Source organism: Mastigoproctus giganteus, chromosome 12 (assembly GCF_048544385.1).
Source record: "Mastigoproctus giganteus isolate SK-2022 chromosome 12, ASM4854438v1, whole genome shotgun sequence".
Taxonomy (NCBI): Eukaryota; Metazoa; Arthropoda; class Arachnida; order Uropygi; family Thelyphonidae; genus Mastigoproctus; species Mastigoproctus giganteus.
In genome coordinates, this window is record NC_143586.1 from 177,885,997 (window position 1) to 177,912,830 (window position 26,834).

Consider the following 26,834-nt stretch of genomic DNA (forward strand, 5'->3'; position numbering starts at 1 on the left):
AATAAATTAAATAAATAATTATTAATTTATAAAACCAAAGAAAGCAGCGTGCCCCCTGAATTTCATGTAATTTTAAGACAAACTAATTGACTGAAATTATTAGCACACTATAAATTTGAACTTTATTCAGTAATATAATATGAAAATAAATAGTTGGTTCTCAAATTTAGAATGGCAGGTAAGAAGACCAATTGAAATGAAATACCTTTAAAAAATTTTACATAGTAGAAATGAAATTCATTTTAACTTAATTGAAATTAAGATGAAAGATAAAATTGATTATTGACTTAAGAACAAATATAGGTACAACTTTTTCAATGAGCGTAAGCTATGTGTGACATGTTCTCAAGGCAGTGCCTACTATAAACATATATACAAGTCCTCAAAATGACTAATGTGATTTTAAATAGTTACTATAGGCTTTAAATACTATAGAATTGTAATAGCAAACTTTGTGAACCAGAAGAAGAGGATTATAGTGAACGTTGAGAGCTAGTAGAATTGAAATACTTATTTAGAACATACTTTAGCTGTGTTCAATAATACAACTTGAACTTATATTATTGAGTACAAGGGGTACGAGGTTATTACCACGTTGACCAAGATTTTTGCAGCTCTGGCAAATGCTAAGTTTTCATTTATATTTAGTCATTTTATTGACTTAATTGTTATACTAAATTATTTTCTATAAGTAGCTTTATAGTTTTAGTTAAGTTCCATGGTCTATTTTTGAATTTAGATAGCGATTTTGAAAGTTAATAGTTAGTGTCCGTAGATTTTAAATTTGTAACTTGCTGGCATTGTTATACAATATACGGAATAGCATAAGGTTTAATGTAATACTAGATAGCGAAAAATGTAGCACTGCATTAGAAATCTGTTAGATTAGTATAGTATTAATCAATTAGTATTAATTAATCAATAAAATTTAATAATCTTATAAAAGTTCATTGTTAATTAAATTATACTTAGCAGAATCATGACCCAGACTAGAGCAGCAAAGCAGCGTCCACAGACTAGACAGAGTGCTGTGGCTCGCAGGAGAATCGAAGGAGGCAATTCTCCAAAGCATCAGAGTCTACAAAAATGCACAAAATGTGAAATGTTTGCAGACTAGAACATGACATGATCAAGCCAAGGAGGATGTCTTTGTGTATGTGCTAAGTGAAGAGACTGTGAAGAAATTAGGCGCTAACTCAGAGTTCTGATGGGCATCTATGAGAGTTTGAGGTGAAGGGTAAATACCCTCAAAGAAATTAATATGAGGGGGGCCCATCAAGATCTCAGCTGCCCAACTCACCGCCACAGCTCACTCGTGTGCATCAGGAAACACAGCAGCAATCTCCACTGCAGAATGCACTGGTCCCACAGGAACTAGTTATTGTCGGTGACTCTATTGTCTGATAGACTGGAAATATATTATGCAAAAAGGATAGGTGGAACAGGATCAGGATATGTCTGCCAGGAGCAAAAGTTGATGATGTACTAGGGCAGATATCATCTTTTTAAGGGCGCAAAAGGTGATATTGTTGTACACATTGGCACTAATGACCTTAAGAGTAAGACATCTGTAGATTTACTTCACAAGTACAGGATAATGCTGGAAAAAAGTTACGAGTTAGGGTTAAATTTGAAAGTGTCCAATTCTGCCCAGACATGATAGGAGGGAGTATATGATGAGAGCCTTTTCAATCAATTTTCGGTCCTGGAGAGATTGTGTAAGGTTCATGGGGTAGAATTTTTTTCAGCATGGTCTGTGCTTGCTACCAAAAGAGAGACTGCTCTAAATGGATGTGATACACTTAAATAGAAATGGTGCAAGAACATTTGCTGATGCAATTGAGGTAGTGTTAGGTGGGTCAGAAAACTGCCAGACTAGGGGAATTCACAGACTAAAAGATTAACGGCAGCTGCAGGCAGAGGCAAAAGTGATACTTGCACTGCTTCTATTGTAATGAGCAGCAGTCTAGAGAGCAAGTTCCTGGGGACTTCAAGAGCGGCTGGGAGTCATCATGGAACCAGTAAATTCATGGGCTGTGTCAGGGTAACTAAGAGTAAGAACAAGTGCATGTATACTTGCATGTACACTAATCCCAGAAGTACAGTAAATAAAATTGATGAATTTGAAGTGCTGATAGACACTTTCAAGACGTCAAAGGCAGATATTGTTGGGATATCAGAGACATGGTGTCACAGAGATATATAAGCAGTGCCGAATTGGAATTTGGGAATACAATGTGTACAGAAAGGACAGACAGGATAGGAAGGGAGGAGGGGTTATGCTGTTAGTAAAAAAACAAATAAAATCTAAAGAAGTGCATCCAGTTGACATGGGTGAACAGTGCAATGTTGAGTCTGTTTGGTGTGACATAAACACTGGGAAAGGGAACATGAGAGTAGGAGTATGTTATAGGCCTAATGACTCTGATGAGTACAATGAACAGTTGTGTAGAGAAATAGAATGGGCCAGAAAATCAGAATGTCTTGTAATGGGGTATTTTAACTTTCCAGGTATTGACTGGAACGTGTGGGTTGGAAGACTAGCAAGCAAGACTTTTGTTCATTTAATGGAGTATTGTTTTCTACAGCAACATGTTCGAGGGAATGTTCATGTACTAAGAATTTGCAGATAAAGGAACAACTAGGTGACAGTGATCACAGTGTACTGATGTAGGATTTACTTAAAGATGAAACTACTGTCAAGTGTAAAGGGAAGGATTTTGGTTTTCATAAGATGACTAACAGTGGTCTCAAACAAATTTTAAATTCTATACAGTAGGATCAACTGATGATGCAACAACGGTGAATTCTAAATGAGGCTTCAAGGACTTAATCTTGGAGGTACTAGGCTTTTTATTTCAACTAAGAAATACTATTGAAGGTTCAGGCCTAAATGGATTTCGAATGAATTAATGAGGCTCGTGGCAGAGAAGAAAAATGCATGGGATGCATATAAATTATCAGACAACACAGAAGCCTATGGCAGATATAAGCTAATCTGTAATCAACTCACAAAGGAGGTTAGGCAGGCGAAGGCAGATTACATGAAATCTTTGGCAAAGGATGCAAAGAAAAACAGCAAAGAGTTCTTTACTTATGTAAAATCTAGAAGGAAAGTGATGAATCAGATTAGTACACTTAACATACATGGTTTGACTATTGATGATCCTGCTCAAGCAGCTAATAAACTGAATGAGTATTTTGCATCTAAATTCACACATGAGGAGTTATTCAAGAAGGGGAATGTCAGAGGTTTATCAAACTCTTAGTTGAAGGCACTTCCCTTTTCTAATTGTTTTGTGTCGTTGAGGGGGGGGGGACTTAGCTTAGGTCAGGTGTTTATCCCTCCATCCCACTGTTTTAAAATGGGAAAATGAGTTCCCGATTTAAAAACAGTGGCAAATGTGGGGAAAAACACCCTAGGCATATCAATCTAGGATGAGCAGGGAAAGCAGTGGCATCTGACAATCACAGCTTTGTTCCTGTCCCACTGCTGTGTCAATGCTTTCCCACTGTTTTGCTTGTCGCCATGTTGGAGGGTGCACACTGTTCTGTAGTTTTACCATGATATTTATTCAAACCTTGAGAATGCCATGCACAGGCAAATAATTACATAGGTCATTTCCTGATTAGATATCAACCAGTGCGTTTCGAAAGGCATGTCCTTCGTGTAGAAAAGATTTGACTTACTCCGTATACCTCTACATTTTATGTAGAAAAGCATGCGTGGGGATGGGCGAGCAAAGCAAGCAGGGGTGAAGCCCCCTAGTGTTTATTAATTATATTTAATCTACTTTTTGTACTAGGCCTAAATTTGAACATCAAATCACAGGTTGCGTAATGTTGTGTGAGAAATGATACTCAAATCCCCGGTAATGATGTGTTTATGGTACTTATCCACGTATGTTTGATATTGAGGCAGATGGCAAAAAAATTCTGCCTCAATATCACTTTTCACTAGGTTGCAAGCCATCTTGGAATTGCATACTGTTAGTCCTATAGGTTTATTGTAACTAAAGCGAGTACTGATATAGGAGTTTGTAATTGGTAGGGCATATTTAAATTGGTTGATAATTTGATCCATTAGAATATTATCCAATACTAAGTTTCAGAATTTAAAACTGAGATATTCCTTGGTGACCTTAGAAATATACCCAATTTAAATTTAAAGATATCATTCAGTAAATGGTTTAAGCTATCTGTCGGGCTAGCTGTTATCTTGCCTGTTTGCTGTTAAATTTAAAGTTTAGCATAGATTGCCTTTATGTTTATTATTTGGATCTAGTTAAACAGGCAGATAATAATCAGAAACAGATAGCCTTGCTAATTATTAGCAAGAAAAGGTATATCAGATCAGATCATTAATCTGATATGCCTTTTACATCTATTCCAATATTTCATAATAGATAAAATATATATATATACAATATTGATAAAAATAATAGGATTTAATCACATTACTGAATGACTAAGCAAGCAAGAAAAAGTATTAAATTATTAAACTGGATTATGGAACCGGGGCACTACTAGTTATAATAGAAATACTTGGCAATAATAATGAAATATAGATAAATGTTTATTTTCAGTGTATTGGGTAGGGGTGCTGACCTGTCAATTGTAATTACCATGGAAAAATTGAGAATTCCAGCAAGGTAAAAAAAAGCAGATAACCTGAAATTAAATTAGATTAACATAAAAATAATAATGATGGTAACTAAAGTAGTGGATCCTAGGGCTTTAACTACTTCTTCAAAGGGTCGGCAGCCAAAACTGTAGGAGCCACCACAATAAGCAGGGTCTCTCTTTCTGTTATGATGTATACGTGCAAAACTATACATCATAGCCGACCTGACAGAGACCAAAAGGAAGGGATAAAATTCAAACATAAATAAAAATAAATACATATGCTTAAAACAGAACTTAAAAGCTAAAATAATACCAATTAAATCCAGTCAAATGAAAAATGAATGAAAGTTTGAATTAAAAAAAAAAAAATGACATTCATTTTTTCTTTAACTAGATTTAATTGGCATCATTTTAGATTTTTAGCTCTATTTTATATTTATATATTTATTTATGTTTGAATTTTATTCCTTCCTTTTGGTCTCTGTCGGGTCGGCTGTGATGTATACGTGCAAAACATATACATCATAACAGAAATAGAGACCCTGCTTATTGCGGTGTCTCCTACGGTTTTGGCTGCCGACCCTTTGAAGAAGTAGTTAAAGGCCCTAAGACCCACTACTTTAGGCACCATCATTATTTTGTTAATCTAATTTAATTGCAGGTTATCTGCTTTTACTTTGCTGGCATTCTCAATTTTTCAATGGTAATTACAATTGACACCTCTTCCCAATACACTAAAAATAAACAGTTGTCTATATATACAGGGTGATTCACTACCAGTGTCACAAACTTGCAGGAGGTGTAGGGGGCACAAAGACGAATCTGAATCACATAGCATTGCAGGGTCCGAAATGCCTTCATCATGCGGTAGAGGACGTTGAACGGGAGGTCGCGTGAACAGCAATCCCACTGGAAGTCAGCATTTGCAAACTGTTTCTGTTGAAGAAACCAAGTAGCAAAAGTCCTCCAGAGTGGATAATCCGCAGGCTCCAATGATTGGACGCGTTGCAGATGGTATGAACTCATTTGGTTTGTTGACAGTATCCTCCATACAGTGGATTGGGAAATACCAAATCGTTGGCCTATTGCTCGAGTACTCGTACTCGGATTGCCTTCTGCAAGACGTAGGACATTCTCCTCATTGTCTGGCATCCTCGTCGTTCGCTCTCGATTCATGGTACCTCTTGTGAAACAACCAGTCTCACATAACTTTCTGTGCACATGTGCCAAAATCGTATGATGAGGAGCACGCCTGTGCGGGAAATGTTCCTGGTACAAGCGCAGAGCGGCGCGCCGTTACAGTCCGCAGCTCCATACGCGAGGTGCATGTCGGCCAGTTCCACGTTTGAATACTCGTCCATCCTACTGCCTCGGGAACCAGTTCGCAAATGCTGACTTCCAGTGGAATCGCTGTTCACGCGACCTCCCGTTCAACGTCCTCTACCGCATGACGAAGGCATTTCGGATCCTGCAATGCTATGTGATTCCGATTCGTCTTTGTGTCCCCTACACCTCCTGCAAGTTTGTCGCACTGGTAGTGAATCACCCTGTATATATATATAGACAAAAAAAATGGTGTGTGTGTGTGTATATATACACACACACACACACACCATTTTTATAAATATATATATATAAAAAGTGAAAAAAAAAAGACAAAAACACAACACACACATATACCAAAATTCTAAAAGTATATGAAGTTTGGCCATACTTCCCACACATGCCCTCAAATAGAGAGCACACGTAGGCACTGTACTAGTCGAGGTCATAACTACAGTAGCCGTAACCATTCAGTGAGGGATGCTAAATATCCAATCTATATGTAGGCAGTGAAACAGCACAAACAGAAACTAAATTATGGACAACCAATATAATTCTGCTAATCACCAGGCTTTGAGGTTCTTTCCATTAAAAGCCCAGAGAACATACAATGTAGTAGATCAACTGAATCGTATAACAGAAGAACAACAGTTAGATATAGCCTGTGTTCAGGAGCTCTACACCTATGATGGCAGGTTCAGAGATACCCTATAAATTACAGAATCACACCCTATAAAATACAGAATCACTGACACTATGTGGGCAGCAATAGATATAAGAAATACTAGTATCACTGTAACTAAAGTAAATAACCTATGTTATTTACTTTACTTGTGCAAAAATAACCTCCTCACTGGGATAATTCCATGTAATATCCTTATACTGTAGGCCTAGCAAGAGCATTGGCCCCAGCACTAAGTACTTAGAAACCATACAAAGCCTATTATCTGGCTGAAATATTGTAGTATCAATGGAGACAAATTGTATCCATCGTGCTATACCCTTTCAACTGGTACACCAACTGGTTCAGGCCCCACTTCCAATTTATGATGTAACCAGATACAGCATAAAAATGGCAGACTGGAACAAGTACACTGCATTCTTAGGCTTCTTACTTCTGGGGACTTCCCCAGATGTTGCTTAAGGGTGTTACAACACAAGAGCATCAAAGGCTAAGACACGTCATTCTAGGTTTCTTAATGTAACTCACATTTTGTTAGATCAATTTATCAAATGAGATCTGCTGAATAAAATTAAACAGTTTGTCTAGATTTGCAGAGTTATTTAATATCTGTTGAAGGGTAAGTGTATTGTGATTATTGTATAAATTCTGGAAGAATAGTAATTTGGAATTTCTGAACCAAAAGAACATGTTTTTCTGAAAGCTGAACTTAGCACATGGGGAACTTAGAACTGAGTGCATTGGGGGAGAGTTTCATTAGCTAAGAGATGATAATGGTCAAATGTGTGTGACTAATTCACAGTCCAGCAAGCAGTACTTCTCTGCAATTTTTCCTGATGCTGGAGTCCCACATTTGTGGATTAGATTTTATTTCATGTAATTTATTGTTAGTTTGGTTTCTCCACTTAAGTCTATTCATCCTACCTGCTCTTCTAATAATTGGTCTAAAGTTATCTGCTGTGTCATTACCTGCTTTTCTCGCTTCTTGATTAGACCGGGGTTCGAGCCCGTCACCACGAAATATGGAGGATGCGGAAAGGTCAGGGAATGACCACCACATATTCCCGGAGCAATATGGCCTTAGTTGCTAATGCTCCAAATAACAACAACAACTTGCTTTTCTGTCTTGGGATAAAACAAAGAGTGATTTCAGAGTGATTCCTTCGACAGAAGTTGATTACAGTGCCAATTTCCTTAGGAAGGGATGATAAGAAGGATCTTTACCCTGTATGGCCGAGGTGGCACTGAGCAAATAAGAATACATTAAAGCAGAAAGTGATGAATGCTGACATATTTCGTTTAGTGCAAGCTGGATAGTATATAATTCTGAAGACACTATGCTGTACTCAACTGGAAGGGATATTGTGATTGCATGTGATGGGAATACAACCACTGCATCTACGTGTGACCGAGACTTAGAACCATCCATACAGATTATGAGTGTGTTCCAAGTGTGTTCTAAAGCGTGATTAGCATAGAGCTGGATGTTGTGCGATGAATGGTATTTTTTGATCACTGAGTAAAATATAGATCAGTGTCTAGTTCATGTCTATCCCAAGAAATAAGAAATATTTTTAAAATCATTTATTATTTTAAATACAACAATTTTGAAGTTTATCCCCTTCATTTACTCCCCTATGCCTATGCAGCCCCAATCGTGATTTTCAGGATCTAAAACAGCAGTGGAAATCCTCAGAAGATACTGCCTTTAATTGCTACTTTGTGTTCTTCTGAACGTCTGCTAAGTCTTCAAATTGTTTTCCTTTGAGGCGGATTTTAAATTTTGGGGAAAAGAGTCACATGGTGCCAGATCTGGAGGATAAGGCAGGTGCTCCACTGCTGTGACCTCGTTTTTCATTAAAAACTTTCAGTGTAACAGAGGAATGACATGGCATACTGTCATTCCTCTGTGACAGTGTGACAGAAGAATGTCACACTGTCACAGAGTGACAGAGGAATGACATGGCACACTGTCATGATGCAAAAGCCATTTGTTCAGCCATGTGAGCTATGTATTTCGAATTTTTTCTAAAAGTCTTCCTAAAATCTTATTAACTATCTGATTTGGCAGGAAAATTCATGAGGAACACCACAATAATCATAGAAAATGAAAAGCATGGACTTGATCTTTAATCGAGACATTCTTGCTTTCTTTAAACAGGGAGAAAAGGGAATTGGCCACTGCATGCTTTGACACTTGGTTTATGGATCATACTGAAAGACCCAGGATTCATTCCTGGGTCTTTCAGTAGGAAGTTTTGCACTGCAAACTTCACACAAGTTTCTACTTCTCATCATCTGTCAGGTTGCACTGAACCATTCACACCTTTCTCCTGTCCAACCACTCTATCAAAATTGTTCTTATTGTTTTTTGTCAATGTGTAACTGTTCTGCGATAAATTTCTACTCAGAAATTACAGGACATCCCAAATAAATGAACAAGAGGTGTCTTGTTATACTCTTCATTCAACTTTCTGAAGGAAAATTAAGTGAATAAAATAATAAGTAAATAAAACAACTATACTATTAACTCAAACTCTTTTTCTGTCTGTGCTTTTTATACACTATATTGAATGAATGGATATTTACCTTAGATTCCACTAATTGACCCCAATACTGTCGAATGTATGTCTGCAGAAGTTGAACAAATGCATTCCAACCAACAAGTTTGCTCAGATAATTCAAAAGGAAATATCCCTATGGAAAAATTAATATGCTGCTGAACTACAGTATAATCAAAATTAAATCATGTTTACTTGTAATGCAATAAAAACTGTAAATATAAATCATGAACACACACCAAAAAATTAGTTCATTAACCCATGTTGTCACAAATAGGTCATGTCCCCCCTTTACCATTTTGTTTTGACTTTCATTCAGAAACTCATTCTGTTCAATTACTCTGAAAGGAATGACTGATAATTTTCACGTGAAATTCATTGGTTCCATTTCACTTTCTTGTTTTTTTCTTCACTGGTTCAAAATTGCTCTTAGCATTAGCATTAGTAGAGGCATATGATGCAAGAAAGTAAGCTTATTCAGCATCAGCCAAAAAAAAAAAAAAAAAACACACCACTCCCAATTTCACCCCTCCGTTCGTTCGAAACACCTGTTCTGTTGAGCCTTAAATTTGTTTAGGCTATCAACTTCAACAACAAGTGACGGAAGTCGGTTCCACCAACCAACCACCCACCAACCCGCTGGCCAAAGGCAAATTTCCGCACATCTATCCGACATCCGTCCGTCCTCAATTTGAATTTATGCCCTCTGAGGTGATTATTTTGAGCAAGATGAAGAATCCCATTGGCATTGAGCATGCTCAAACCATTCAAAGCCTTATACACCTCTATCAGATCACCTCGCCGGTGCCTAGTCTCCAGACACTGTAATTTGCAAAACTTAAGCCTTTCTTCGTAAGAGCAACCCTTTGTTCCATTCACTAATCTTGTTGTCCTTCTCTGTACCCGTTCCAGCAGCTCTACATCCTTCTTGAAATGAGGCCTCCAGACCTGTATACAGTACTCAAGATGTGGCCTAACCATTACCTTATACAAGGGAATAATCACCTCCTTATCCCTGCTAGAAAAATTCCTGTATATCATTGACAAGACACCATGAGCTACTCTTGCAGCTCGTCTGCACTGCTCAGAGAACTTCATATCTGCCTGCACAATTACCCCCAGGTCCTTTTCATTCTCCACCACAGTCAGTGTAGTACCGCAGAGTTGATATGTTGCTCTAGGGTTACTGTTTCCCATATGTAGTACTTTACATTTGTCAATGTTAAACTTCATTTGCCACCTCTCCGCCCATCTGTTCAACCTTTCCAGATCCTGTTGCAGCAGCATAGCGTCAGTAGTGTCCTTAACAACCCTGCCAACCTTTGTATCATCTGCAAACTTGGACATTAAACTTGATATCCCATCATCAATATCATTCATAAACACCGAAAACAACAACGGACCCAACACTGAACCCTGAGGAACTCCACTAATAACATTAGTCCACGTTGAGCAGTGTCCATTGATTACCACTCTCTGTCTTCTGCCACTCAACCATCCCTTTATCCATAGCAGCAATTTGCCTCCAATGCCACACTGCTCCAATTTGTGCAGCAGTCTTCCATGTGCAACAGTATCAAAAGCCTTTCTAAGATCCAAATATATAATATCAAAGTTATTCCCTGCATCCAGTTCTTTTGTGACTACATCATAGTATCCAATCAAATTGGTCAAGCAAGACCTGCCCTTAACAAAACCATGCTGCGTCTGAGCTATAACTGAATTCTTGTCTAGATGATCCTGCAGTGCTTCTTTAACCAGTGCCTCCATTAATTTACCTGGAACAGAAGTTAAACTAACAGGTCTATAATTACTTGTGTCAGCCTTTGATCCTCCTTTGTGAATTGGGGTTAAATTTGCACATCTCCAGTCTATGGGTACCTCCCCAGAGTCCAAAGAAGCTCTCATAATTATGGCTAGGGGTTTGCTTACTTCCTTTGCTCCCTCCTTTAATATAACTGGATAGATCCCATCCACCCCAGGTGCCTTTTTTATGTTTATCCTCAACAATCTCTCCTCCACTTTCCTCTCAGTTATTACAAAATCATCCAGCTCACTGCCAATGTTTACTTTACCTACATCATTCTCCTTCCTGAATAACTCCTCATGCGTGAATGTAGATGCAAAATACTTGTTTAGATTGTTAGCCACCTGAGCAGGATCCTCAACTGTTGAACCATCAATATCCAGTGGACCAATCTGATTCATCCCTTTCCTTCTTGAGTTTAAATTGGTAAAGAACTCTTTTCTGTTTTTCTTTGCATCCTTTGCCAAGGATTTTTTGTAGTCTGCCTTTGCCTGCCTAATCTCCTTTGTGACTTGGTTACAGACCAACTTATATCTATCATAGGCTTCCATGTCACCCATTAATTTGTATGTATCCCATGCATCTTTCTTCTCTGCCACATGTCTCATTAGTTCATCTGACAACCATTTAGGCCTAAACCTTGAACAATATTTCTTAGTTGGTATGTAAAGCCTGGTAGCCTCCAAGATTAGTTTCTTGAATGCTTCCCATTTTGAGTTTGCTGTTGGTAACATCATCAGTTGGTCCCACTGTATAGAATTTAAATACTGTCTCAGACCATCATAGTCGCCTTTACGAAAACAAAAACCCTTCCCTTTACCTCTGATGGTAGTTACCTCCTTGAGTAAATCCCACTTCAACACACTGTGATCACTGCCACCTAGTGGTTCATTTATCTGCAGATTCTTAATGCATGAAGAATCACTACTGATAATCAGATCAAGAGTATTGCTCCCTCTTGTTGCCTCACGAACATGCTGATGTAGAAAACAATCATCCAATAAATCCACAAAAGCCTTGCTAGTGTGCGAGTGACCAATCCACAAATTCCTGTCAATATCTGGGAAATTAAAATCCCCTTTCTTTTGTTTTGTTTCAATTAAGCATTTAGTAGACACAGCTTAGCCCAACAGATATTGTTGGGATATCAGAGACGTGGCGTCACACAGATATAAGGAATGCAGAACTGGAATTTGGGGAGTACAATGTGTATAGAAAGGATAGATAGGGGAGGAGGGGTTATGCTATTAGTTAAAAAACACATAAAATCCAAGGAAGTGAAGCCAGTCGACATTGATGGACAGGGCAGTGTCGAGTCAGTTTGGTGTGACATAAGCATAGGTAAATCAAAATTGAGAGTAGGAGTGTGCTATAGGCCTAATGACTCTGTTGAGTATAATAAGATACTGTACAGGGAAATAGAATGGGCCAGTAAATCAGAGAGTCTTATAATGGGGGATTTTAATTTCCCAGATATTGACTGGAATTTGTGGTTGGTCACTCACACACTAGCAAGGCTTTTGTGGATTTATTGGATGATTGTTTTCTACACCAGCATGTTCGGGAGGCAAGTAGAGGGAGTAATACTCTTGATCTGATTATCAGTAGTAATTCTTCATGCATTAGGAATCTGCAGATAAAGGAACCACTGGGTGGCAGTGATCACAGTGTGCTGAAGTGGGATTTACTCAAGGAGGTAACTACCATCAGAGGTAAAGGGAAGGGTTTTTGCTTTCGTAAAGGCGACTATGATGGTCTGAGACAGTATTTAAATTCTATACAGTGGGACCAACTGATGATGTTACCAACAGCAAATTCAAAATGGGAAGCATTCAAGGAACTAATCTTGGAAGCTACCAGGCTTTACATACCAACCAAGAAATATTGTTCAAGGTTAAGGCCTAAATGGTTGTCAGATGAACTAATGAGACATATGGCAGAGAAGAAAAATGCATGGGATACATACAAATTAAAGGGTGACATGGAAGGCTATGATAGATATAAGTTGGTCTGTAACCAAGTCACAAAGGAGATTAGGCAGGCAAAGGCAGATTATGAGAAATCCTTGGCAAAGGATGCAAAGAAAAACAGAAAAGAGTTCTTTACCTATTTAAACTCAAGAAGGAAAGGGATGAATCAGATTGGTCCACTGGATGTTGATGGTTCAACAGTTGAGGATCCAGCTCAGGTGGATAACAATCTAAACGAGTATTTTGCATCTACATTCACACATGAGGAGTTATTCAGGAAGGGGAATGTCGTAGGTGAAGTAAACATTGGGAGTGAGCTAGATTATTTTCTAATAACTGATAGGAAAGTGGAGGAGAAATTGTTGAGGATAAACATAAAAAAGGCACCCGGGGTGGATGGGATCTATCCAGTTATATTAAAGAAGGCAGCAAAGGAAGTAAGCAAACCCCTAGCCATAATTATGAGAGCTTCTTTGGACTCAGGGGAGGTACCCATGGACTGGAGATGTGCAAATGTAACCCCAATTCACAAAGGAGGATCAAAGGCTGACACAAGTAATTATAGACCTGTTAGTTTAACTTCGGTTCCAGGAAAATTAATGGAGGCACTGGTTAAAGAAGCACTGCAGGATCATCTGGACAAGAATTCAGTTATAGCTCAGACACAGCATGGTTTTGTTAAGGGCAGGTCTTGTCTGACCAATTTGATTGGATACTATGATGTAGTCACAAAAGAACTGGATGCAGGGAATAACTTTGATATTATATATTTGGATCTTAGAAAGGCTTTTGATACTGTTGCGCATGGAAGACTGCTGCACAAATTGGAGAAGTGTGGCATTGGAGGCAAATTGCTGCTATGGATAAAGGGATGGTTGAGTGGCAGAAGACAGAGAGTGGTAATCAATGGACACTGCTCAACGTGGACTAATGTTATTAGTGGAGTTCCTCAGGGTTCAGTGTTGGGTCCATTGTTGTTTTCTGTATTTATAAATGATATTGATGATGGTGTATCAGGCTTAATGTCCAAGTTTGCAGACGATACCAAGGTTGGCAGGGTTGTTAAGGACACTACTGATACTATGCTGCTGCAACAGGATCTGGAAAGGTTGAACAGATGGGCGGAGAGGTGGCAAATGAAGTTTAACATTGACAAATGTAAAGTACTACATATGGGAAACAGTAACCCCAGAGCAACATATCAACTCTGCGGTACTACACTGACAGTGGTGGAGAATGAAAAGGACCTGGGGGTAATTGTGCAGGCAGATATGAAGTTCTCTGAGCAGTGCAGACGAGCTGCAAGAGTAGCTCATGGTGTCTTGTCAATGATATACAGGAATTTTTCTAGCAGGGACAGGGATGTGATTATTCCCTTGTATAAGTCATTGGTCAGGCCACACCTTGAGTACTGTATACAGGTCTGGAGGCCTCATTTCAAGAAGGATGTAGAGCTGCTGGAACGAGTACAGAGAAGGGCAACAAGATTAGTGAATGGAACAAAGGGTTGCTCTTACGAAGAAAGGCTTAAGTATTGCAAATTACAGAGCCTGGAGACTAGGCATCGGCGAGGTGATCTGATAGAGGTGTATAAGGCTTTGAATGGCTTGAGCATGCTCAATGCCGATGGGATTCTTCCTCTTGCTCAGAATAATCACCTGAGAGGGCATAAATTCAAATTGAGGAAGGACGGATGTCGGATAGATGTGCGGAAATTTGCCTTTAACCAGCGGACAGTTGGTTTGTGGAATAGACTCCCATCGCTTGTTGTTGAAGTTGATAGCCTAAACAAATTTAAGGCTCAGCTGGACAGGTATTTCGAACGAACGGAGGGGTGAAATGGGAGTAGTGGTTGTTTTTTTTTTTTTTTTTTGGCTGATGCTGAATAAGCTTGCTTTCTTGCATCATATGCCTCTACTAATGCTAATGCTAAACAGCTAAAAACAAACAATAAAAAAAAACTTAATAACGAAAATAGTTATTAAAATTATGTGAAGATGAATTTTAATATTGCTCAAGTACTGTATCCAATTTAAATCATTAAACTATTTTTTAATTGGAAAAGTATAGCCATAAAAAATTCTTAACGATGCTTTATCCTTGCATAAAACCTTTTAAACAATTTTTTTTTTTTTTGTTTGGGAAAGAAATCAAGAAAACTGATTAACAAATGGCTATTAACATGGTGAAAATGTACCGCAAAGTTGGCATATATTATTAAGACCAACAACAGGTTAAAAGCACTTAAGGTAAGAAACTTTAAACTGGGAAAGCCAAAAAATAACATTTTTAGTAGCTATATTCATTCATTAAAATCTTTCACTATTTAAATTAAGCTCCTCAGATATTGTTAAAAACATGCTATATTAAATGGTTTCAGGAATTTGAATTGGTGCATCATAAAAACCAACCAACCATTCCAGATTTAAGAGCTATAAATAAAATAACTCCTGAAGAGTGTGACTTTAGATGCATCTTAAAATATGTTCAGAATGCCAGACACAAAGTGCACATAATGAATGGATAACAATTTACAGAACTGAGGAAGCACTGGCTGAATTCCTTTCCTCTGTTTCCAGATGTCCCTTCATTTACGTAATGGCCATATTTGTCGATTTTTCTGTGGCATTTGACTCCTTATGGTGAGGTTTGTTTGCTTGTCTTATGCACATGGGGGGCATAAATTCAAATTGAGGAAGGATGGTTACAGAATAGATGAGTGGAAATTTACCTTCAGCCAGAAAGTGGTTGATTGCTGGAAGAAACTTCCATCTGATGCTGTGGAAGTGGATAGGATGAATAAATTCAAGGAAGAACTAAACAAACTGTTGGAGGGGATGGATGGGTGAAATGGGAAGGTTTCTTTTCTTCTTTTTTTTTTTTTGGCTGATGCTTTATAAGCTTACACTCTTGATTCATATGCCACTACAGCTACTCTACTGTTGCTACTGCTACTACTACTAATAATAAGCAATCATTCAGGTTGTTCAAACAAATCTCATACTGAATAGTGTATTTCTGGTCCATGTATATTTAATTAATAGATATCAGAGCTGCAATGGCTCAATATTCTATGTTATGTATCAATTAGTTAAGAAAAGGAGACATTACTTTTATGATGTCTTGTAGAACACTTCTGTGCTGATATTCTCCATCGTTGAATAATCTATACAAATACAGTTTACGTGAATTCCACAGTCTTGTAGACAAAATCAATGATCCAATGCACCACAGAATCAGAGGACCCCAAGCTCGACCCCAAAATACATCGAATCACCAACCCTAATCTTTGAGTGAAAGAATACAATTAGTCCGTATTTTTAAAACAATTTAAATGCTTTGAAACCAAATAAATAATGAATCCATTCTTTTAACACAAAAAACAAATATAAAAAAATAAAAACATAGTCTTCCGAAACATTAAGAAACTAAAAGAATTTTGTTACTTCCCTGAAGTGGACAGGGCTTTTCAACCAGTCATGATCACAGGAAAGTGAAACCAAGGGTATTGTAACGGAATTTGTAGCATGGAGATTAGTTGCAATCTTGGTGCATGCACACGAAGGACCATGAATCTGAGATGGGGTAGGGGCGATGTACATTGACTGAATTTTGATGTAATTTAATTTCAAGCGTCTTTGAAATTAATAGTTTGGTGTAATCATGTTGGGTGCCGAGAATTTTTGCTTGCATTCCATGCAACCTTCACTGATTGCACGGAATGCAATTTCCAAAGCAGAGGAGGGGAATGAAAGGACAAATGTTGAATGTTGCTTCATTCTCGTATTGAGTGTACAGCCCTGGTATGAAGAGTTGCAATCTTTGCAAGATACATTGTACACTAAATCATTTCATTTTGTTTCATACAAGCATTTTGCATTCTCAGTGTTAGCTTCCCACATATACAGGGTGTCTCAAAAATATTGATACAAACGTTTAGGGGAGGTAGGTAACATCTGAAGGAATGTGAATCGCATAGGAACTCATAACTGGAAACGTCACCGAAGCCGGTACATGGCGCTGTTCATCAGTTCGTGAGAGGGAAAATTTCTGGTTTACTCATTCAAGCAGTAGTCGCTGCACGAAGAGCATGCATCGATATACGAACTGTCAGCTGGCAGACATGCACGTAATGTATGGATTAGCAGAGGGCAATGGATGAGCCGCTCAACGAATTTATGGAGAATGCTTCCCAGACAAACATGTATCGGACTGTTTGCACATGTGGATCAAAATTTGTGCGATTATGGATCATTTAGAGGTAACAGGAGTAGTGCAGGCAGAACATGTTCAATGCGAACTCCCGCCATGGAAGAAAGTGTGTTGAATGCCGTCCAGAATAATCCTACTACCGGCACACGTGCCATTGCCTCTGCCTTAGGAGTGTCTTGTTGCAGTGTACAGTGTGTCTGGCACGACGATTCCTTACACCCCTTTCATCTCCAAAGGGTTCAGTTACTGCACCCCCAAGATCATCCTGCACGTGTGGCTTTTGCACAGTGGTTTCTCCAGGAAAGTGTTCAAGACTTGAATTTTCCAGACTATGTTTTGTTCACGGATGAGGCTTATTTCACTCAGCACAATGCTCATGTGTGGGCTCACAACAACCCACACGGTGTGCGCCCCCATGTGGCACAACATCGCTTCGCAATAAATGTATGGGCAGGTATGGTCAGTGACTGCTTAGTCAGCCCATACCTGTTACCATCCTGCATGAACTCCGCTAAATATCGGATCTTTCTTGAACAAGTTCTACCAGGGTTACTTGACAATGTTCCAGCAAATGTGAGACACAATATTTAGTTTCAACATGACGGGGCACCTGCCCATTACGGAAGGTGTGTTTGTGACCATTTGAACAGGCATTTTGGGCATCGATGGATTGGCCGCGGTGAACCCGTTGCCTGGCCCCCACGTTCACCTGATTTATCGAGTCTTGATTTCTTTCTGTGGGGGCCCTCAAATCTATCATGTATGAATCACCTGTGGAGACGGGTGGCGAGACTCGTCTGCGCCGCTGCTGCTACTGTCAAAGAAACTCCAGGTGTGTTCGACCGTGTCCACCAATCCATGCTGCATTGGTGTCACGCATGCATCACGTCTCATGGTGGAACCTTTGAGCATCTGTTGTAACATCATGAAATGCATCCATCTCATACTCCATTGTTAATATTATGTCAAATAATGTTTGCCACTAATTACTGTCTTGTGTCATTTCTGCTTCTTGTGCCTCTGCTACTACTTTCCTGTGACATTTCCGGTTATGGGTTCCTATGCAATTCACATTCCTTTAGATGTTACCTACTTCCCCTAAACATTTGTTTCAATATTTTTGAGACACCCTGTATAATATAGTCAAACCATAAAGTTTGAGATAAAAAACGATTCGCTATTTAACAACCTAAAAGATAAAATACTCAATGATAATGACAATCTATATTGCCTAGATGTCACCTCTTTATATATCAATGTGAATGTCGAATACACCTTGGACATTGTCTGGGACAAGTTAAACAAAAACTCCTTACCTATTAACCATACAAAACTCCCAATTACAGCTATTTTCAATCTGATGAAACTTTTAATTGAAGCCAATTATATCACCTACCAAGATAAAGTTTTCAAACAGTTTTTGGCCTACCCATGGAATTAAATCTAAGTGGTTTACTAGCAGAAATACACCTTAACACTATTTAAATGATACATTTAACACTCTTTCTTCCAGGTGTCACCTACTATTGTAGATACCTTGATGATATACTTTGCATCACAGATGCAGGAACCATACAGAACATTCTACAGAACTTTAATAATATCCATGGAAGATTAAACTTTATACTAGAAACCGAAAATACTGAAACAAAATTGTTACATTTTTTTAAATTTCATCCTCACTTGGGTTATGAACAAAATTCAATTTAGCATATACAGAAGGGCCACCAACACTGGAATGCTTCTTCATTACAATATCTATCATCCCTTAACCCAGCGATTTCCAAACTGGGAGGTGCGCCTCCCTGGGGAAGCACAAACTAGTGCAAAAGGAGGTGCAAAAAGTTTAACAGAAATGTAATTTACATAACATAACATATATAAATAAAAAAATAAAAAATATATACATATAAATAAACTTTCATAACATAACATTAAATTTTATAACCTATTTTTTAAAGCATTTACTGCCACCTAACTTACTCTAACTTCGATATAAACATGAGATAAACATTTATTTGGAAAAAATATATTATATTTTGCTGAAATGGATTTATGAATTATGATTGATATGATATAATGTAATATATATAATTTAGTAAGTACTATGTATGACATATACAGGTAGATTGCATAGTATAGCATGCAATCTACCTGTATATGTCATCATGGTTGAAAATATGGTTTCAGTGGTGTGCGATTATGTTTTTTATTGTATTTGGCGTGATTACTTACTGATAATAATCGTTAGCAATTTAGAAGTTGTATTTTTTAAGAATATAAATTTAATCCTAATATTTTTAGACGAATGGATAAATTTTTGACTGGTTACAAGAGAAAATCCACTAATAATGAAGATACTGATGCTGATACAAGCAACAGTGTCCCTGTTGCTTATGAATATAAGCAACAGGGAACAAGGAGGTAGAACTCCCAAGACAAGAAAATACAATTCATCCTATTTATCATTAGGATTCACAAGTGTTATTATAGATGGCTTGGAAAAACCAATGTGTTTGTTTTGTACGAAAGTTTTGGCTGCAGATAGTATGAGACCAGGCAAATTAAAACAGCACCTTAAAACTATGCATTCTGAATACGTTGGTAAGCCCATAGAATTTTTTCAAAGAAAATTAGATGAGTTTAATAAACAAAAGCAAACGTTCAAAAAAATAGTTTCTGTTCCATCAAATGCATTGCTAGTGTCGTACCAAGTTTCTTAACAGAATCACAAAGTGTAAAAAACCACACACAATAGGAGAAACTCTAGTTTTGCCGGAGAACTAGAAATTGCATAATTATGAATGTTTTACTTCAAAGGAGGCACCGGGAAAATTTTACAGGTCAAGGGAGGCGTGGGCTCAGAAAGTTTGAGAAACTCTGCCTTAACCTATAAAAGATCCATTATCCTAAATCAATTTCTCAATGCCTACTCAACATCTGAATCTACCCTAAACACTGAAATACAAACATTAAGAAACAGATTTCAAAATAGAAGTTACCCCCTACCTATTATAAACAAAATAAAGTTACAAGCAAAAAACGGATTATATAATACCACACCAGTCATCAATAATACTAACATAAAAAAAATATTTAATTACTTTACCATACATTGAACAATAGTTCAAACAAGTAAACAGTATTTTCAAAGATACATAATTCAAAATCATAGCCAAACCCACAGTGAAACTGCATTCTGCCCTTAAAAATCAAAAAGTTCAATCCTCTACCAGGTTCCAATTAAATGATTTAGTCTACAATGTATCTCGCTAGGATTGCAACTCTTCATACCAAGGATCTATTTTCTGTGCACTCAATATGAGAATAAAGAAACATTCAATATCTGTCCTTTCATTCCGCTTGCATTCGGAACTTGCATTCCATGCAATCAGTGAAGGCCACACCTTTCTATTCAACAAAGCAAAAATTCTCAGCACCCAACATGATTACACCAAACTATTAATTTCAAAGACACTTGAAATTAAATTACATCAAAATTCAGTCAATGTACATCGCCCTTACCCCATCTCAGATTCATGGTTCTTCACATGCATGCACCAAGATTGCAACTAATCTCCATGCTACAAATTACATCGCAATACTCTTGATTTCACTTTCCTGTGATCATGACTCTAGTTGAAAAACCCTGTCCGCTTCAGGGAAATAACAAAATTCTTTTAGTTTTTTAATGTTTCAGAAGACTGTTTTTATTTTTTTAATATTTGTTTTTAGTGTTAAAAGAATGGATTCATTATTTATTTGGTATCAAAGAATTTAAATTGTTTTAAAAATACGGACTAATTGTATTCTTTCACTCAAAGATTAGGGTTGGTGATTCGATGTATTTTGGGATCAGGCTTGGGGTTCGTGGGCCTCCAATTCCGTGGTGGATTGGATCATTGATTTTGTCTATGAGGGTATGGAATACATGTAAACTATTTGTATAGTTGATTCAACAATGGAGGGTATCAGCACAGAAGTATTCTACAAGACATCATAGAGGTAATTCCCCGTTTTCTTAACTAATTCAAGTCTATAAGAAGTAGCTTAAAGTTGCCCATAATGATAGAATTGACTAGTCTATTCAATCTGCTGAAGGAGAATTTTGTCATGATCCTCAGAGTCGTTTTTCCTGTAACATATCAACTATCATCTTCCCTTTATAAGACATTTCATCCCACTTACTCAACATCTGCATTACTTGACATTAAGGGCAGGTTACTGCAATGGATAAAGGGATGGTTGAGTGGGAGACAGCATTACCTTGATCTTATTCAAGGACGAGACTTAGAATTTACCTTGATTTTACTCTAATCATTACCTTGATATTGTTCTAAGTCTGGTCCACAGAGAATCCAAATTGCCATCCCAGATGGGCATTTTCATTACGGCTGTTTTTGTGCTGTGCTGATGGGGGGGGGAGAGGGAGAGAGAGGTCAGTCAATTCTTAAATATCATGTTGGGTTAGTGCAATATATTTTCACTATCCAAACAGGATATTAGCATAGGCATATGATGCAAGAAAGTAAGCTTATATAGCATCAGTAAAAAAAAAAAAAAAAACACACCCATTTCACCCATCCATTCACTCCAAAAGTTTGTCTAGTTCAGCCTTGAATTTATTTAAGCTGTTAACTTTCACAATGACAGATGGAAGGTTTGTTCTAGCAATCAACCCCCCCCCCCCCCGCTGGCTAAAGTAAAATTTCCGCACATCTATTCTACAACTGTCTTTCCTAAGTTTGAATTTATGCCCCCCCCCCAGGTGCGGAATCTGAGCAAGAGGAAGAATCCCATCAGCATTGAGCTTGCTCAAACCATTCAAGGCTTTATATACCTCAATCAGATCATCTCACAGATTCCTAATCTCCAGACTCTGCAATTTGCAGAACTTAAGCCTATCTTGGTAACAGCAACCCTTTGTTCCACACACTAATCTCGTTGCCCTTCTCTGTACTTGTTCTAGTAGCTCAACATCTTTCCTAAAATGAGGTCTCCGACTCTGTATGCAGTACTTAAGGTGTGGACCGACCACTGCTTTCTACAAGGGGATAATCACCTCCTTATCTCTGCTAGCAAAATTCCTATATATCATTGACAAGTCTCCATGAGCTACTCTTGTAACCTATCTGCACCTCAGAAAACTTCATATCTGACTGCACAATTACCACCCCCCCCCCAAGTCTTTTTCATTCTCCATTACCTGAGTGTAGTACTGCACAGTTGGTATGTTATTCTGGGGTTACTGCTACCCATATGCAGCACTTTTCATTTGTCAATGTTAAACTTCAGTTGCCACCTCTCGGCCCATATACCCAACTTTTCTAAATCTTGTGGCAGCAGCGAACCATTAACACTCCTACCAACCTTTGTATCGTCTACAAACTTGGACATTAAGCCTGATATACCTTCATCAATATCACTGATAAATACAGAAAACAACAATGGGCTCAACACAGACCTTTGGGGGACACCACTGATAACATTAGTCCATGAAGAGCAGTATCCATTGATTACCACTCTCATTCTTCTCCATCCCTTTATCCATAGCAACAACTTGCCTTTAATGCCATAGTGCTCCATCTTGTACAGTAATCTTCCATGTGTAACAGTTTCAAAAAGCTTTCCTAAAATCCAAGTAGAGCAGACTTTCGATTTACCAGGATCGGTTTAACCGGGACACTTCAAGACTCCAAATTTAAAAAAAAATAAATCAACCAGAAATCATAAAATTCAAATAAAAACTAGAATAGGTATAAACAGATGTTTTGCAAGTCGTAAATAAGCAGCAATCAGGGCGTTATAAAGTCGTCATTGGGAGATTATTATCTTGCAACCCCTACTGTCTTCACACGCGATGCTAAAAAAAAAAAAAAAAAAAGAGAGACCAAATGTTTAGTTTGTTTCAGTGATTCGCTTTGATTGTTGTGTTTTGTCGCACTGCAAAGAGAAAAATTTTGTTTTGTTACTTATGTCAGGGATAACGAAATTTTTTTTTGTTTAGAAATCGCGAAAATGATGGCTAAATGCAAAAGAGTTATGTTTCAAAAACTTGAAATTATTCAAAAGTTTGAAAACGGTGCATCCGTTAAACCTCTAATAAACCATTATAATGTTGGTGACCAAACCAAACCATATGCGACATCGTAAAAAGTAAAGGGAAGCTATTAGATTTAAAATCTATATCGCAAAAAATAAAGGGAAGCATCATATTGGACACGCGAGCAGTGCGTGGTAAGTTTTTTTTATCTATCGCCATATTTTTTACGTAGGTTGCTGAACATTTTTGGATATATGGTACTGTAGTAAGTTCCCAACTTGTGTAACTTCGAACTTGCATTAATTTTTTTTCTTTTTTAGGATTGTAAAATTTAAAACAGAATAATAATAATAAGCAATCAATAATAATAAGCGATCACAGCAATAATAAGCGATCACAGCATGCACAAATTGCACAAGCGGAATATGGAGTCACAAGCTTAAAAATAGGAATGAAGAAAAGACTTAAAATTTATTATTTTTTTTTTTTTATATGGCTGAAGATTTCAGTGAAGGGGACACACATTTCAGCATAATAACGTAAAATCCCACAGAATTCCAGCTATTGGTATTATCCCAAATGTAATACGATCGAGTTTACTACCCTTTTATAATGAATTGCAGTAACAGAAAAGTCCAAATAACCCAGAATGTGCAAATTGTTTTTAATGTTTATGGTAGTGACCTCCAGAAAGATGTTTTAGTAAAATGCGAGCTCGAGTGGGGTGATAATAGTGAGTTTTCGCCTTAACCCTCTGAAATTCTTTACATAAAATTTCATTCTGACAGTTATCATGGTGCCGACTAAGAGAATAAGTGACAGAGGTACTAGTAAATCTATCAAAAAAAAAAAAAAAAAGGGAAAGCCATCGAATTGGATCAGAAAATTAAAATAAGGATGTTTGAAAATGGTCAAACGCGCAGAATTTAGATTTGTCAGTGTCAACAGTGAACACAATAATAAAGATAAGAGAAGCGGTGAAGGGATCGGCACCAATGAAGTCAACTATAATAAACAAGGCTACGAAAAACATATCAGTTTTTACTGTAAAATTTCTTTCTTTAATGTTTTCTTTTCATATGTGCCACTCCAACAACTTCACCGCTGTTCCCAGATAAAGTTTTTAATTGAACTAATTAAAAATATATAACTATTTTTCTATATATATAACTAATATATAAAAAATATATATAACTATTTTTCTTCATTCTTCTCAGGATATTATGTGGTTTTTGTAATTTTGGTATATCATGAATATATGAACAATACTTTATTAGTCATTCACTCGACTTACGTAAGAAATCCTTGAACTTATATCGGGGACTTACTGTATTTTTGGATTAACTGGGAAATCAATTATCCGGGATTTTTATTTTACCATATATCCCGGAAAATCGAGAGTTTACTGTATATAATATTAAAATTATTGTTTTGCATCCAGTTCCTTTGTGATTGATTGATTGATTGATTGATTGATTTATGAGTTCTTGGCAAAAGAGCTATTGTGGCTAAAATGCAGCTTGAAGATTTTATACGGCAGTTCTGTTCGTGCTTGTATTTTGCTGGAAATAATTTCCAAGGATCAAGTAGTGTGTATAGCTTAATAGAGAGTTAACATTTGATTTCATATTTTATTATGGAAGTTTCAAGGAGTGTGTATAGATTAATATGGAGTTAACATTTGATTTGATATTTGGTTATAGAAGTTTATTTCCTTCAGGAACTGAAAAACATCTGTTATATTTTTCCTGTCTTACAATATGGTTTTGAGAGTGAGGGAGTGTTGCTTGGTTATTAAATTTTTAAAGAAATTTTGTTGCTCAGCTGCAAATTCTGGACAAGTAATTAGTACATGTTCCACTGTTTGTTGTGTGTGGTAGGCAGGCAGGACATAGAGGGGGAGCCTCTCCTCGCAAAAGATAACAATGGCTGAAATGAGTGTGTCCCATTATTAACCTTGCAAATATCACTTCGTCATGTCTGTTTTGTTGTATGCTGAATTTCCATGGTTGGGGTAGATTTTTAATTTGATGCAGTTTGTTATTGGTTACAACTTGCCATTGCTGTTGCCAGTGATGTATTCCACTGTGATGAATAACTCGTTTGTAGTCGGAGAAAGGGATACATTCTGATGCAGAAATGATGCTGTTGGCTTCTTAGCAGCTCTGTCTGCTTGTTTGTTACCATGTATTCCGACATGACTTGAGATCCAGCAAAATCTAATATTATGAGCTTGTTCTAGGAGTTTTGATACTCAGTATTGAATTTGCTGTTGTAGTGGATGTTTTTTGGAATTGATATTTTGTATCGCCCTCATGGAGCTAAGGGAGTCAGTGAAATGATGCTATTTTGGGAAATTGTATGTTCGATTTGGTTTAGGGCTAACATAAATGCTTGCAGTTCTGCAGTATAAATGCTGCAGTCTTTTGGGCAGATGTGGTGTCTGAAAAGTAAACTGCCGCTCCCACATGATATTCAGTTTTTGAGTCATCTGTATATAAAAAGAAGTGATCTGAAAATTTTTACTTGTAAGCAGCATGCAGATGTTGATAGTTTATATGAGGTTTATGTATATGAGTTTGCTTGCTCCAAAAGTGGAACGAAAAGTCGCATGCAGGCAGTTTGATTATTCATGGTGGTGCAGACTGCTTCTTCAGCGGAGTGATATTATCCAGATTAAGATCTCTACTGAGGAGAAGGATTTTTAATCTCATGCTCGTAGGTTTATTTAATCTTTGTTGTTATTGATAACGTTCTTCCCATTCTGATGTAAAAAGAATTTTCTGTAGGGGGGTATCCCAATAGGGATTTTATTTTAGTTGCATAAAAAGTAATTAATTATGTCTTCTGATTAGCAAAGGAGGTTCTTGGGCCTCAGCATACAGGTATTGCACAGGTGAAGTACGGAAATCTCCAAGGGGTATCCAGAGCATGCAATGATGTACTGGATCAAGACATCTCAGGGTGCTACATCTTGCTGAGTCATAGACTGGGCCAATGTAGTCTAACTTAGACCGGATGAGTAATTGATATAACCATAGTAGCACTGGTCTATCTGCTCCCCATGATATAAGAGACAGGAGCTTTAAGATATTCATTTTCTTCAGACATTGAACTCTTATATGTCTAATATGCTACAAAAATGTTAGTTTCTTTCAAAGACAAGCTCCAAAAAACAGACACTATTTTCGATTGAAATGATCTGTCCTTTCTGCCTGAGTTTTGGATCAGGATGGAGATTCCTTTTCCTGCAAAAGTGATTACACACAGCCATTTGCATAGAAATTCTATATCCATTTGTTTCTGTCCATTTTAGGACTTTGTTTATGAATATTTGTAATTGCTGTTCTATTGTCTTCATATGTCGTGCTTGATAAGAAATGCTGAAATCACCAGCAGAAACAGTTGTGAGATGTTGTTTGGTATTTGTGCTATTATTGTGCTGAAGTGGACTGAAAAAAGTGTGGCACTTAGTACAGATCCCTGAGGGATTCCTTCCTGGACAAATGTTTAGGAAAGTGTATTGTTAATTCAAACTTGGAAAGTTCTATTCTTAAGAATATTGCATATGTATAGGGGCAGGTGTCCTCTAAGGAGGCCAAGCTGATGT

General features: G+C 37.4%; 1 protein-coding gene across 1 annotated transcript in view; it reads right to left on the bottom strand.

The window, feature by feature from the left end:
- LOC150077626 (aminopeptidase O-like) overlaps positions 1-26,834 on the bottom strand; it is a 407,406-nt gene that overhangs the window by 186,494 nt on the left and 194,078 nt on the right. The window contains exon 9 of the mRNA XM_090385969.1: positions 9,221-9,328. Coding sequence (XP_090242095.1) covers positions 9,221-9,328 — 108 coding nt within the window. The remainder of the gene's footprint in view (positions 1-9,220; positions 9,329-26,834) is intronic.